This window comes from Periplaneta americana, chromosome 9 (assembly GCF_040183065.1).
Source record: "Periplaneta americana isolate PAMFEO1 chromosome 9, P.americana_PAMFEO1_priV1, whole genome shotgun sequence".
NCBI classification, from domain to species: domain Eukaryota; kingdom Metazoa; phylum Arthropoda; class Insecta; order Blattodea; family Blattidae; genus Periplaneta; species Periplaneta americana.
Genome location: NC_091125.1, coordinates 43,725,966 through 43,740,720, shown reverse-complemented (window position 1 = coordinate 43,740,720; position 14,755 = coordinate 43,725,966). Strand labels below are relative to the sequence as shown.

The window sequence follows — 14,755 nt, the reverse complement described above, 5'->3', positions numbered from 1 at the left end:
AAATTTATTCATTTAATTTGCCATAAGGCCTTCTCTTCCATCCTACCAGATAGCATACATAAATACAAAAAAATATAAACACTGACACAAAATAACACAAATTAAATTGAAGCTCTATAAAGGGTATACAGAAAGATGTGAGGGAAACCACTAAATAATGAAAGCTGTCTGAAGATAATAAATATGAATTATTATTATTATTATTATTATTATTATTATTATTATTATAACACACCAGCCTGAATAGCGATTTTTCCTGAAAATGAGTTTCCGAATTTCTATTTTCTATGAAGAGTGCGCTTATTCTGAATGACATTTGTAAATATCACCTGAATTTCAACATTTAAAGTTATCCTTTAATATAAAAATAAATGGGTCGCATAAGTGAAGTGGGTAAGCTTTGAATACACAGACACACACATTGGGACATACGATGAGACTCATGTGACATACAGTCAATACGACGCTAAACCTTCGCATGCGACCTCACAGCAGACCACAAGCAGCAGTCTGTTTTTTGAAGGTATCTTCATAATCAAGTACACAGCTGCTGGGAATTCATGTTTATTACTTCATTTTTAGTATGAAGTAAGCCTCCGACATTACTATGTTCTTAATACGCAGCCATAAAGAAATTTATGATGCATACAACTTCCTTCCTGACTGATGTAACACCCACTTGCATTCTTTTATCACTGAAGATAAAGTGAAAAATTCGCATGTTGTTTCTCAGTACTACCAGCGTTTTCTAATGCAGAAATGATACTTGTAGGCCTATGTTACTACAATAATTTGTTTTTAAGCTGCAGTCTAATTGTTATAATAACTACATTACTTTACAAATACTATTACAATTTGGAGGATTGAGACTTTTGGCCCATCCCATGTTCACTCTTGTGAAGATTTTAAATTTCAGACATTCAAAAGGAGCGAGACTAGTCATGTAATCAGTATGGCGCAAGGTCACCGTTAAAGACCACAGGACAAACACACAACAATTAATTTGTAATCTGATATACTTAATGTCACTTGATACACGGACAAAGAGCCTCTTAATAAATAAATAAAAGGTTACTACTTTATTCATTTAATCTTGCTCATTAAATGAAAAGCAGCTGTCAGACATATAATTCTGAATATACAGGATGTTTCCGAGATAATGTTACAAACTTTCGGGGATGATGGCGAAGGGCACATGTATCAATTTGAGATAAGGAACCATAGTCCGGAAATGACTGAGTCGAAAGTTATAAGCAAAAATAGTTGTGTGGAAATGGAATTGTAATTTGGCACCACGGCCCTCCTTCCCTTAACTTTTGGAACAATCGTGGAAAAATGGTATAGGCCGGATGTCTCCTACGTGGGTACTTGCCCCGATACAATCTGTGAGCTTGTCTACTGTTCCCATTGGCTCATCCGTATTCGAAAATCAGGTCTGCTTATTCCGCTCTCGTGTATTCCTCCGTTTCACTAGGACTGATCGACTGGACACTGCAACTTGTACACATACACTGCTGTCTACAGACGTGTATATCAGGACCGACCATGTCCGTACACATTAAGCTATTTGCATTGCTTTAGTGTAGTTTCCTCTCCCCATCCCTCAGACAGCGCACTGAATGGAATACTGTAAGTAGACAATGTAAACAACGTCAGATGAATACAGTATGTGTAAGATGTACACATAAATAAGATGTACAGAGAAATAAAATTATTTCATTTCCACATTTCTGCTTGTAACTTTCGACTCGGTCATTTCCGGACCAGGGTTCCTTATCTCAAATTCATATATGTGCCCTTCGCCATCATCCTTGAAAGTCTGTAACACGACCTCGGAAACACCCTGTATAGCAAGGCTGTTCCATTACTTCATTAGTATCGGATTTTTTTCTAAGACTCACTTTTCAAACTCAGACGCTGCAAAGTGATTAATAACTATATCAATAAAGAAAATTCAATAAAGTACAGTACAACATAAAACTGTATACCGGTATTCCAAATGATGGTTCATATCTCGTATCTGTAAATTCACAGGTGAATAAAAAGACAGTTTTGAAAATTAATTTTTCTCAAAATAGGCGAACTTTTTATGATTGTTTTTGCTTTGCAAGATCTTCTATTCGAGTACAAAATATTACTTAACTTTCCAATTTTGTGAACATAATAATAATAATGTAGTTATTCTAAATAATAATGCAGTGAAACTAAATAAGCATTTTTTGAAGATATGAGGTACCACTTTTTAGCCATTGAATTATACATATGTTTAGGCGAATTATAGTTTGAAGTTGTAGATTTGAGTATGCAGATTTGGAACTACTCCATTGTTTAATATGAAACTTACAGTATAGCCTACCTTATTTTATTTCATGGAGTGCAGTTTCATAGAAAAGATTTTGCCGACAGACCTTCTACTGCCCCCTACTAATTGGTTGTCATAAATAAATGTCTTCCTTATTGTGACGGAAATCTTGTCTTCTCTTGTTAGTAACCAATCATAACCTTCGTTCAGAAGAATTGACAGGTTCCCGTCAAATCCACGTGGAGGCAGAGTTGTCGCATCTTTTCCGAATTCCAAGAATCCCGTCAGTTTCACTGCATAATTTCGAGGGTCATCAGGATTGCGGCAACTGTGCAATGTTGGGATGAGGGGACAGGATGGAATTGTCTGAGTTGTTTGTGTAGGAAGTCATAAATCTGTAAGTGGGTGTTCAAAGGAGCCACCGAACTGCACTCCTTGAAATAAAATAAGGTATACTGATTTAATTGCTGTTGTCACCACTCTGCTATTGACAATGACAAATTAGTGTTAAATATACAAAATCTTATTTCAAGAAAAGTGGAAAAGAAAACTGTTATATCTGCTTTCTACAAAATCGTCATTATGTTTTTCTCTTTTTCCTCTCCCCTCCTCCACCCCGCAACAGGATTCGAGTAAAAAGTAAAAATTAATATAGTTTGCTTACAAAGAACTTTACTTTTAAATCATCATCATCATCATCATCGTCGTCTCTTATCATTTCATATAATTTCCCTTCCACTTGTGTGGCCATACCATATATATATATTCACTCTAAAAATTTCTCGCCTCTTCAGCCCGTGTAAAAGAACCCAAATCCAAAAAGAAAGAGTCTAAGCAAAATTTATCGACTATGTCTCGCCCTCATCAAAATTCAATTCACCTCAATAGACAACATGAGTTGCCTAAGTGCATGTGTGTGTATTTTCACACCTTCCAATATTAATCCTCCCATCTTATCCTCTCCCTTCCATAACAAAACGTCTCGGTTCTCCACTCTTGCTACAGATTATTTTAACAACAGAATTTCTGTTGATTCTATTCTTTTCCTGCTTCTACCATTTGAGGCAGAGATGTCAACGAAAGTGTAAACCAATGGGAATTAATATTGACAATATTTATACTCTTTATTTTGCACACGACCAGTTAGTTCTGACTTAAGATCAGTGTGATTTAGAATATATGGTCAGGAAACTCCAAGAGAGTTATGGAAAAACTAGATGAAAAATTAATATGAAAAAGTTTGAGTATTTATGAGTTGGTAATAAAACAATAAGTAATCTTCAGTTAAAAATGAATAATAAAGGAGTGGGAAAATGCAAATATTTAGGTGTTACATTTAATAAAGATGGCAGTAACGATGAAGAAATAACAAGCAAAATAAATAAAGGCAGAAGTTTTAAACAAGATATTTAAATTATATTTTATGGGAAAAAGGCATATGGAAGAGTACAAAGAAGCAAATATACAAAAGCATGATCTAGAGTGGAATAACATAATATGGAGTGTAAAGTAGAAACTTAGGAAGAAACTTTTGGCTACTGAGATGGATTTTTAAGAAGCTGATCTAGAAGAATAAGAATGACTAAAGTACCAAGCACAAAAATAAGAGAAATTATAGAAATGAGCAATGACATCACTGATAAAGTACACAAGCAACAGTTAATTTGGTATGGCCACACAGTTACGATTGACAAATCAAAATGGCCAAAGAGGATTCATCACCACCAGGGTGAAGAATACGTGGACGACCAAAACATAACTGGAAGAATGATATTCAGGAAGTCATGAAGGAAAGGGGATTAGTAGAAAAGGACTGCTTAAATAGAGTAAAATGGAAATTGGGTGCGGAGAAGCAATGCCATCAAACTGCAGAATAGATGGCCATTGTTCATAAAATTGTCTCTGAATTTTTGTTTGTTTCTTTCCTATGGTTATGAAGCACACACAAGCACCGTCGGTATCTCTAACTTCATCAGCAGTATTTTCCGCACACTTCAAGAATAATTAATTCCATAATAGTAATCTTCAGTTATAGTAAATACTCCATGATATGCCTCTGGTAAAACACAGGTTGTAAATTTATTTTATTCCTCAGGCGTGGGTTCCAATCTCATTTGAGCTGATTACTAGGTTGGGATTTTTCTGAAGTCCCCATCAACTGTAAGGCAAATGTCAGGTACTCCCATGGAGAACCCTACGCCTCATTGTGTCGAATACCAGCTTGCTAACATAAATTATAAATTCCACCGACGCTAGATAACCGAGCAGCTGATATTACGTCGTAATAGCCAATTAAAAAACACTTTCATGTAAACAACTTAGGTAGACATAACTCATATTCAAACGAGAACAGGCGCAAATTTTATAGACTGTTAAGTTTAAATGTCGAATACTCTGAACAGACAATTTTGTGAACATCTGCCGGCTTTATCTATAATTTGTGCGCTAAAGAACACTACTTCAATGTGTAGATATTTTCGAAAACACAAAGACAAGACAATACGTAATAGTTTGGACTCTTTCTCACATAAAATAATATGGAGATGCAACTCGTCATTTTATACATCTTTTTTTATTTTTGCTCTGTCTTTTATAATCGCTACTTTAGTAAGATATGAAATTCTCTTTACACATTTAACTTATTTGTGAATTAGCCCTAACTGAAAACAATAGCCCACTTAAGGACAGACTATTTCCTGTATTTCTCGTGTCATATGCATATGAAACTATATAGAATGTAACATTTTTTACCATCTCACACACTTACGCCCTACAATGAGAAAAAAAAAGTTTTGAATTTTAGTAGGTTCATCTCCCAATTCTCATTCAGAGCATGCAGCAGCAAAGACGAAGCGTATGCTTGATGTATCACCCATCCGGAGAAACAATGACGTAAATGCAAATTTTTCCGAAATTGAGTTATTGATGTCAAACTGTTGTTTGAACACGCCTTCATCTGGGGTATCAAAAACATAATAAATAATATTAAAATTTACAGCTAGATAACACGTATGTCTTTGTAGAATTGGCTCGTATTTGGTACGTTACTGGAGCAATAACGTCCGATCGATCAGTAGTGCGCATATCGTGGCGAGTGCATGTGGGTTGAGCAACAATGGCATGCAGATAATTTCACTATATTTATTATTACTTTCATTTGAAGAAACAATAACGTAATATGCATTTTGTGGTTTTTACCGCTATTACTATCTACTTCTCTATCATTAACTTTGGACAGTAACAACACAAAATGTACCATATTATGTCTTTGTTACTCTAAGTAATATTCATCCATAATTGAGAAATAAAGACGCAAATGTGTTTTCTGCTATTGTTGTCTTCATTTTGGCCAGTTGGCCTGAAGTGATAATGACAAAATTGTATTTTGTGTCGTAGGCCTAATTGTTACAATAGCAAACAATTAATGTGAGCAAATAAACATGCAAATGTCCCATGTGCCTTTTTAGCTCAGATTTTCCATAAATGAAAGGCGGCTTTTGTGTCGATTTTTCACTGGAACTTCATTACTAGCAAGTATATTTTAATGTCTATATTGATGATAATGTTTTATCTCCAGAACTTAATTTAGAATAAATAATAACTTATCACAAAGAAAGGGAGACATCTGGCTTATGAACTGCTGTAGGTGACCATTCAAATCCAGAGTACATTACAACACTAGAATTTAATTTAACTAATTAACATGAAAACGATACTAATTTGGAAACTAGCATTACTAACTATAAAAACTGTAATAAAATTATTATGCTCTTCTTGTTTTGCTGATATAACTAGATTTAGTTCATCTGCTATGGAACGGCGTGCATCAAAGCTAGTGTGATTGTTACTAGAGAAAGAGAGGGAGTGCTAACGTTTCTTCAGAAAGCAGTTTTTCTATCGAACTTAAGAGTTCGTCAAGTATACCCAAATGTGTGTACGAAAAAAAGTAATACATTTATTTATGTACGAATGTTTTTCTTGTAATAAACAGACTAGGCATAACATATTACACAGCCATAATATTCCTTCATACTCAGTACCTTATATCAACCAGTTCATTTAACTGAATATGATTCAGAAATCTATGAGAAGGAGAAATATTTAAAGACAAATAGAAATAAACCTGGAAGAATTATTATAACAGGACTTTCTCAACAACAAAACTCTAGCTAGACATTCCACGACTGCCATGAGGGCGAATAAAGTTATTTGAATGTTATTTGCTTGTTTGTTTTTATTTAGAATATATTCCAATTTTAAAATATTCGCCGAGACAGCAGTCCGAAAGCAACATGATGTTATCCCTGCACCAGAAATAGATAACTGTGACTTGACTTGATATTGTTATGTTTTTTATGATAATTATCTCTTCTAATAAACATTTTCTAGTTGAGACAGTAGATGAAAAAGTCTTTAAAAATAGATACCGCTGATCTATAAAAAAAAATAATAACCAGAACTCTAAACTTAATGCATACTTAAAATTATCTTGTGTTTCTGTTTGCTAGCAAAATTTTATATATACAGTAGTTGCTGTTAATCAACCGCTATTAATGGGAAATGTATCATTACAATTGAGACGAATATCCCAAATATGTTACAAAATTCTGGACTTGACAGATGAAGATTTTTCCTGAACAGATAGTAATCAATTTAAGCCTTCATGATCGAACAGTAGTTCATTTTCATCGTTTGAGAGCGAAAAGACGAAAAAAAAAAGTTCATCAGATAAAAATGAGAAAAAGACAAAAAGGAAACCATAAGAATGGATGGAAACTAAAAGAAATATGTTTAGAAACTTTGTAGAGGTGTCAGATATAAAAATTGTACAGATCACATACAGCTATAAAGTCTCCTATAACGACGAATTTATCACTACGAAAACAGGACATAATAACATAATACCAAACGAATATTTATGCAATTTACTGTTTTGAATTTCTTCTTCATAAAGTAAAAATTCCGTTTACAATTAAATTGTTTTCATTTTAAATAGTCCTTCAAGGTTTGTCGTAATTGAGAAAGATAAAACCGTAGAGTAAAATGACACAATTGAGGGGTATGTCTCCTTTAAATGCCTCCTGAAAGGGTTAATTTACAAAATACCATGAAATGCACAATAAAATATAATAGCTAGATAAATGACAAATCATTTGAACTCATAGACGTACTACTAGTGCATAATTAAGATATGTTATATCATTTTAAACATTTGAAAAAACTTTAAATGCCTCTCATGAAAAATTTAGTTTTTTGCACTTGCGTCAATGTTTCTCCGGATGGACGATATAATGTATCGTATATAAATTTATTTGCTCAATTCAAGGCGGCCGGGGTAGCTCAACTAGTAGAACTGGTGGATTAGCGAACTGGCTTATAGATTGGAAGGTTTCGAATGGTAGCGGGAATTTTTTCGAAACTTCCAGAACGACCTAGAGATCTACTCAGTCTACTGTCAAATTGAGTAACTGGTCTTCCCTAGGGTAAAAGACAGTCGGAGCGTGGTGTCGACCATACCACTTCGTTCTAATGCCGAGCTCATGAAAGTATATTTGGAGCTCTACCTCCGTGTTCCCCATGCACCTCCGTGGCTTCTAAAAGGAATATCTTTACCCTTTATTTGCTCAGTTCCTAACTTACTTACATAGTTATGTTCCAAGTATTCCATATTCTTCAACGTAACGTAAAAGTATATTTTATAACATATAATACAATATAAAGAGGGTAGGAGATAGTGTATGTCATAAAAATGAGTTTTGACTTGAATGAAAATTAAACATCGAACGAATCCTTATTGCAAATAATTTTCTACACAAATAAAACACATCAAATGCTAGTATTCTTTTGTTCTTTGCACATCCACTTGTAGAATTTAACTTGTTCATTCTCCCTGAGAAGCAAAAGTTCACTTGAACAAAAAATTACTGAAAACCCCCCCCCCTTACTCGAACACCATCGAATAAGACCTAATACTTGAGAGAAAGAATATTGAAGGATTCGACATCTACCACCAATCAATACACTGAGATTCTACTAATAAGAGATATGGAAAAAATTAAATAGTGTCGGTAATTATTCTATTCGTTTAAAAATGACGTCCCAATATTTTTATTTTGTATTCTAATTAAAAATATGTGTTGTCAGCATAATATCACATTCAGTTTTCATGTTAATTAAAGTTATACACAATTCGTTAATATTTTCTACCAAATTTAATTTCTATTAATATATAGGTCACGTGTTCAAAATTCTGAAAGTAGCATTCTCCACTACACAAAATACATTTTTTAGTCTGGGAGATATCTAAATGCCAAGGCCTATATGGTATTGAAAGTACTGTACTGCATTATTACCAGCTGCACTATTATACCTCAGTCCTTCATGTTAAACGCACCCTAAACCACCATTCAATATCCTTGCTCTCCTTAGAACTTTGATGTTAACAAAATATTGTAAAAATATCATGAACGTTCCGCTTGGCAAAACGTATAGAAGAGCTTGAAGCTAGCACCACAGAATGACATCCAACACATGTAAAGAGGTTAATGTCACACAAACACAGATACTATGAATAAAATGATACATTCTTTACCCTTCTTATTTTTTCTATCCTTTAAAGATGCTCCATTGAATAATGTTACAAAATACAACACAAACAGTAGTAAAGCCACACGCAATAATGTCATTTTCACGGTTATGTTCACAAACCAAGACAGACACTCCTTCCGTGCCCGAAAGCACGCAGCCTCTCTACGCCGCCTCCACAATGCTGATGCTGCTACTGCATCTACTATTAGTCCTAAAAATATTTACTCTTTCGTTTGAAAAATCTTTCAAGGTTTAAGTTGGAGTGTTAAACATTACTTCAAGTTATGTCAAAATAGGCGTCTGTTAATTTTCTTTACTGCCCAAGACTTATGTTCTATTAAGTTATATAAATATAATTATCAATAGTTTCTATGAAATTAAATAAAATTACGAAAACCTATATGGTACTACACTATTCCATACTGCACGTCCACTCATGCGCAATGTTTATCTGGGACTATTGATATTGGCCCGCAATTTTCAAGTATCATAAATTACAGACATTTCAATTTGATTAACAAACTATTTACATATTATTATAAAAAAAATATGCATCATTTACTTACTGTCGATGGTAATATGCGAGTGTGTTTTCGAATATATATTGTTCAGGGCACCGCTGAACTTCGTTACCCCTTCATGAGAAGTATTGACGTCTCCGTGTTGACAAACGTCGCCTTGTGTTCCGACATGACATTCCCCTTCTGATCCCAGTAATACATTATTTTCTGTAAAATAAATATTAACGTCTATGAATCATGTAGCTTACTGTTACTGTCACTAATATAAATTATAGTATACCTTAATTCGTAACATGCAACCACGTATTTTTACATCACAAAATGCTACCTTTTAAAATGTTAACTGTAATTACATAAGCTACATAACCACTGTAGGTAAATAGAAGATTCTTACCTGATATGTAAAACAGAATAAAAACAGTATGTAGCCACATTTTAAACACGTAATTCCGAAAAACGGGAAACTGCAGACTAACAACCTAAACAGAAACAAACGTGAGAGAAAAATACATAGATAGTAGGCGGAGCACTAGGAGATTGTGCTGGGAGTTGATGGAAAGTAACGGTGCCGTCATGTACCCAACACTGCTGAAACTAAAGACCGCATCAGGAGGTTTTTTGTTTCCATTATTACATTGCGACACAGCTTTGACACGCTTCGAGAATGACTGAACACATTTGGTTAGTTTCCGTGCTTTCTTGCTAACAAGAATGAAAATGCACACGTAAAAACCTCAACAGCTGATTATCAGCTGGCACCTCGCCATACTCTCCGTACTCTCCTGCCATTTGATGCTGCTATTCGATAAGAGGCGTGGTCAAGTTTCTTCGCAGTCGCGGAACAATATGACATTTATCATGAACGTTCGAAAACAAATCCATTTAAAAAAAATATAATATTGACAGTATGAAGCAAATTAAGGGCATTTTTACCAAAGGATTTTAATTTACTTACAAGTGAGAAAATATTTATTTGACAGCATCTGATCGTATATTCGCAATATCAAATCTATTTTATGCGCGTCTAATGTGTCTATAAAAAATTATAACCGGCGGGTTTGTCAAAATCTGTTAAGTTGATCGTATTCGGAAGGTTGGTGTCTGGATTCATGGGTCCGTAATTGTGTCCTAACTTTCCATGGATTTTCTTAGTCTATTCGAAATAGTCCTGAAATTATAGGCCTACTTAAAGGATCACTGCTCTCAGAAAAATCCTGTTTATATTCACAATCGACGATTTTATTGATATTTCAAATAATAGGCCTACAGTATTTTCTTTGGATACCATACATCTAAAAAATTTACTATCCTTTGATTGAGATTCTGGCTGGTACAGGGATGTAGTCGTAAATAAAATAGTACTGGTACCAGGGCGCATCGCAGAAAAATTCATTACTACGTAAGTTATTATTATTATTATTATTATTATTATTATTATTATTATTATTATTATTATTATTATTATTACGACAAACTTCAACAACACGCTTTTCAAGGAACCATGAGTAAACCGTGTGTTTAAAGCAACTGCTTATTATGCGGGTAGTCTAATTTTGGCTTCGTGGACAGCAGTACATACCCCATTATGTAATAGGTTTGTTCCTGCAAGCTATTCAGAACGCGTTCCGAATACCGAAATTCTTTCCACGCATGCGCAGTTGTGTATGGTGTCAGAACTAGTTCGGGATTTTAAGTTGTTGGAACGTTTCTTGAACTGTTTCTTTTCATATTAAAATTATATTCATCTTCCGAATTTAATTAGTCATAAAATATATTACTACTACCGGTACCTTCCAAATCACTCATGATCGACATCGACTACTTTTTTTTTATTTTAACCTGCCTAGTTGTGAAGCATTTTAACCGTAACTTCACATTAAACCATATGCGCATGCATCAACAGTTCACAACTTCCAGTTCTGCTTTTAACCGAGAACCAATTTCACTCGTTACAAACGAATTCTCATGCACGTTGGAACAGGGAACTGGGAGTTCAATATCGGTTCGGAATCAGTTCTAGTCTTGTTGGAACACACATTGGGCTATTGCGCATGAGCAGGCAGTTCAGAATCGATTTAGAACCGTGCTGGAACAAACCTCATACGTCAAATACATTTACAGTACGGGTATGTACTTTATTATTTCGAGGAAAAAGAAAGTCTTTCATAGTTATTTTCCTGGTACTGGTACCAAAGAATAATCACATTTTCAAGACGATCTAAATATGAATTTACACTGAATAACATCATCAGAACAAGAGCTTTCCGTTTAACACTTACTGTAATCAGAATTACAGTTAAAGATACCGGTACTTCAATACACCAAAGAAAACAAACTGACCGCAAAAATTTCCAGACTTTTATTAAGGCCGATTGAGTTGCTTGAGAAAAAGGGTCTAGGAAAAGTGTAAACTACTGTAACTGTATTGAGGTGTTTTATGCATTATCTGCGCAGGTAATTATTATTATTATTGTTATTATTATTTATTAGTAATGCCGCTGCTGCTCACTACTAATCCAAACTTACTTTAAAAAGTAAACATAAAGAAACAGTGCACTTCCAGATTGCAGAAAAAAGTACCGGGGCAGCATTTCTGACACGACTACATCTCTGGACTGATACATCTAATATTAGGCAGTACATCTCAAGTGTGATTAGTGAACTACTGTATGTTACTAGTCAGCAATATATGCAATGGAGGAGGAAAGGAACTGGTCATCCTATCCCATTATCTCCTGGGATATTGCCTCTCATGAATGATGCCTCATTAGTGTCACTGATGAGATTCAAACCAGTCTTCGGATTGCTGACATACATAAAATATTACGTCTTCATTACTGTACTGCAATATTTCAAAATGCTGCTAGATAAATTAGATTATTATGGAATTAACGGTGTTGCACACCAATGGTTTCACTCATATCTCATAGATAGGAAACAGAAAGTTGAAATCAATACAACTATGAAATCTACATCGACATGGGGAACTATTAATAATGGAATTCCTCAAGGATCAATATTAGGTCCCCTAGTTTTTCTAGTGTTTATAAATGATCTTGCCCCCCTTATAAAAGATGTAGGTCATCCCATATTATTTGCAGATGACACAAGTATAGTAATTACAGCCAATAACTCCAACACATTCCAATCTTCAACAGAGGAAATTCTCTTCAAAATATGTGACTGGTTCTCAGTCAATAAATTAGTATTAAATTGTAACGAAACTAACATAATTCAATTTAAATCCTGTCCAAATTCAACGTCGCAAATTTCTAGCGCAATAATTAACAATAGATCCCTATTAGAAACCACAACAACCAAATTTCTTGGCTTAAAAATCGATAATGTGTTAAATTGGAAAAATCATATTAAAGAAATTACCCCCAAACTAAATTCAGCTTGTTTTGCTATTAGATCTATGCAAAAGATAGTAAATATCAATACCTTAAAAACAATATACTTTTCATACTTCCACCTGGTAATGAGTTTTGGAATAATATTCTGGGGAAATTCACAGATAGTAACAATATATTTCTATTACAAAAAAGAGTAATTAGAATAATAGTAGGTGCGAAATCTAGGGAGTCGTGTAGGACTATTTTAAAAAAACTACAAATAATGCCCATGGCTTGTCAGTATATCTTTTCATTAATAGTCTTCCTCGTATGTAATCGTGAAAACTTTGTAACTAATTCAACAGTTCATAGCATAAATACACGTCAAAAAAAGACTTTCATATTCCATCGGCAAGTCTATCGTGCTATCAAAAAGGAGTGCATTATATGGCAGTAAAAATTTTTAATAGCCTCCCTATCGATATAAAAAATGGAACTCAAAACATAAAATTATTTAGGGCCAAATTAAAGAAGTACCTAATTTCTCACGCCTTCTATTCTGTAGGTGAATTCATGACATTCAATAACACTTCATGAAATTGATATAAAACTATGTGTTGTACTAGTAGACTATATTGTAAATCTCGTCTGTATATATTTCATCTAGACTGTGACTATAAATTAAGATTTTATAATAGTATTAAGTTTTTTGACTTGTTCCATATTCTAGCTGTAAGCATGTATGAATACCATGGAATGTTAATAAATACAATACAATACAAAGTACCGGTACACGAATGTGCTACACTGTTTCAGGAAGGAGTATCTCAACTTCACCGTTAATTTTTAACATTTTTATTCAGTATTTCTTAAAAAATTCAAGTGCATAAATTCATGCTGTAACTGCTTCGTTACAAGTCCTACAAAGTATAAACCTAGTGTTATCAACATCATAATATGTGAAAAACTTTTGTCTGTTAGAAAATACCTGTTTCTAATTTAATAAGCATATTTACTCGAGGGAAAACAGTGTAAGGGTCAAAATGACGTATTATGTTTCTTGAATACAAGAGCACAGTTCCTTATGGAAAAGGATTACTTCTTTACTCCAACAAGAAACGGGGCCTGCAGGGCCCTTTCCCTACTGACACTGGGTTACAGTGGGATAGTGGCAACTTTTATCCCCTTCAATGCCCACTTCACACAAATATTTGAAGTGCAGCTAAAACTTATTCAAAATATTTCCAAAAATTTACTCAAAGGAAAAGAGACACAGATTTAATATTTTAAAACTGTTGTAAAATTGTTTTAATGTCGAGATCATCACAGAATGGCTCCCTGAATGCATGTTCCATATGCTTTGTTTTTATTATGTAAGCTCAACTGTATGTTTTTATACCATAAAGCTTTGTTGGAAGAAAAAAAATTATTGTAGGTAAGGCATGGCGCGTCCTCAGGTTGCAGATAGAGGAGACAGCTTCCAGATTTGGAGGGTAACTGCGAATATATATTTTAGTTGGTTATTTAATGATGCAGTATCAACTGCTAGGTTATTTAGCGTCAATGAGATTGGTGATAGCGAGATGATATTTGGCGAAATGAGGCCGAGGATTCGCCACAGATTACCTTGCATTAACATTACGGTTGGGGGAAACCTCGGAAAAAACCCAGCCCGGTAATGAGCCCAAGCGGTGATCGAACCCGCGCCCGAACGCAATTTCAGACCAGCAGGCAAGCGCATTAACTGACTGAGCCAAGCTGGTGGCTACATTCTTTAACCTCTTCCCTTACTATATATTTTACCAGTTTTGTGAAAAAAAGTGTCATATTTTTTTATTTTCGTAAAGAGGCCATTTAATATTGCAGAATCACTGTACATCACTAATTTTCTTACATACTTAAAAATCACTATGAAATAGACAATGGGACTCAAACGAGTTAACTTGGGTTAATAAATTTTGACACATGTTAGCAACCCGAGTTAACTCGGGATAATAAGGGAAGTGGTT

At 34.2% G+C, this 14,755-nt stretch overlaps 1 protein-coding gene across 5 annotated transcripts in view; it reads right to left on the bottom strand.

The window, feature by feature from the left end:
* Plod (procollagen lysyl hydroxylase) overlaps positions 1-10,197 on the bottom strand; it is a 162,818-nt gene extending 152,621 nt beyond the window's left edge. The window contains exons 1-3 of one of the 5 annotated variants that reach the window (XM_069834579.1): positions 9,991-10,197; positions 9,806-9,890; positions 9,457-9,618 (exon numbers count right to left, since the gene is read on the bottom strand). In XM_069834579.1, the coding sequence (XP_069690680.1) occupies positions 9,457-9,618; positions 9,806-9,845 (202 nt within the window). In that variant the 5' untranslated portion in view covers positions 9,846-9,890; positions 9,991-10,197. Of the gene's footprint in view, positions 1-8,894; positions 9,069-9,456; positions 9,619-9,805 lie in introns of those variants that run through there. The other 4 variants (XM_069834578.1, XM_069834582.1, XM_069834580.1 and 1 more) reach the window with 4 other exon arrangements.
* Between the last annotated feature and the right edge of the window lie 4,558 nt (positions 10,198-14,755).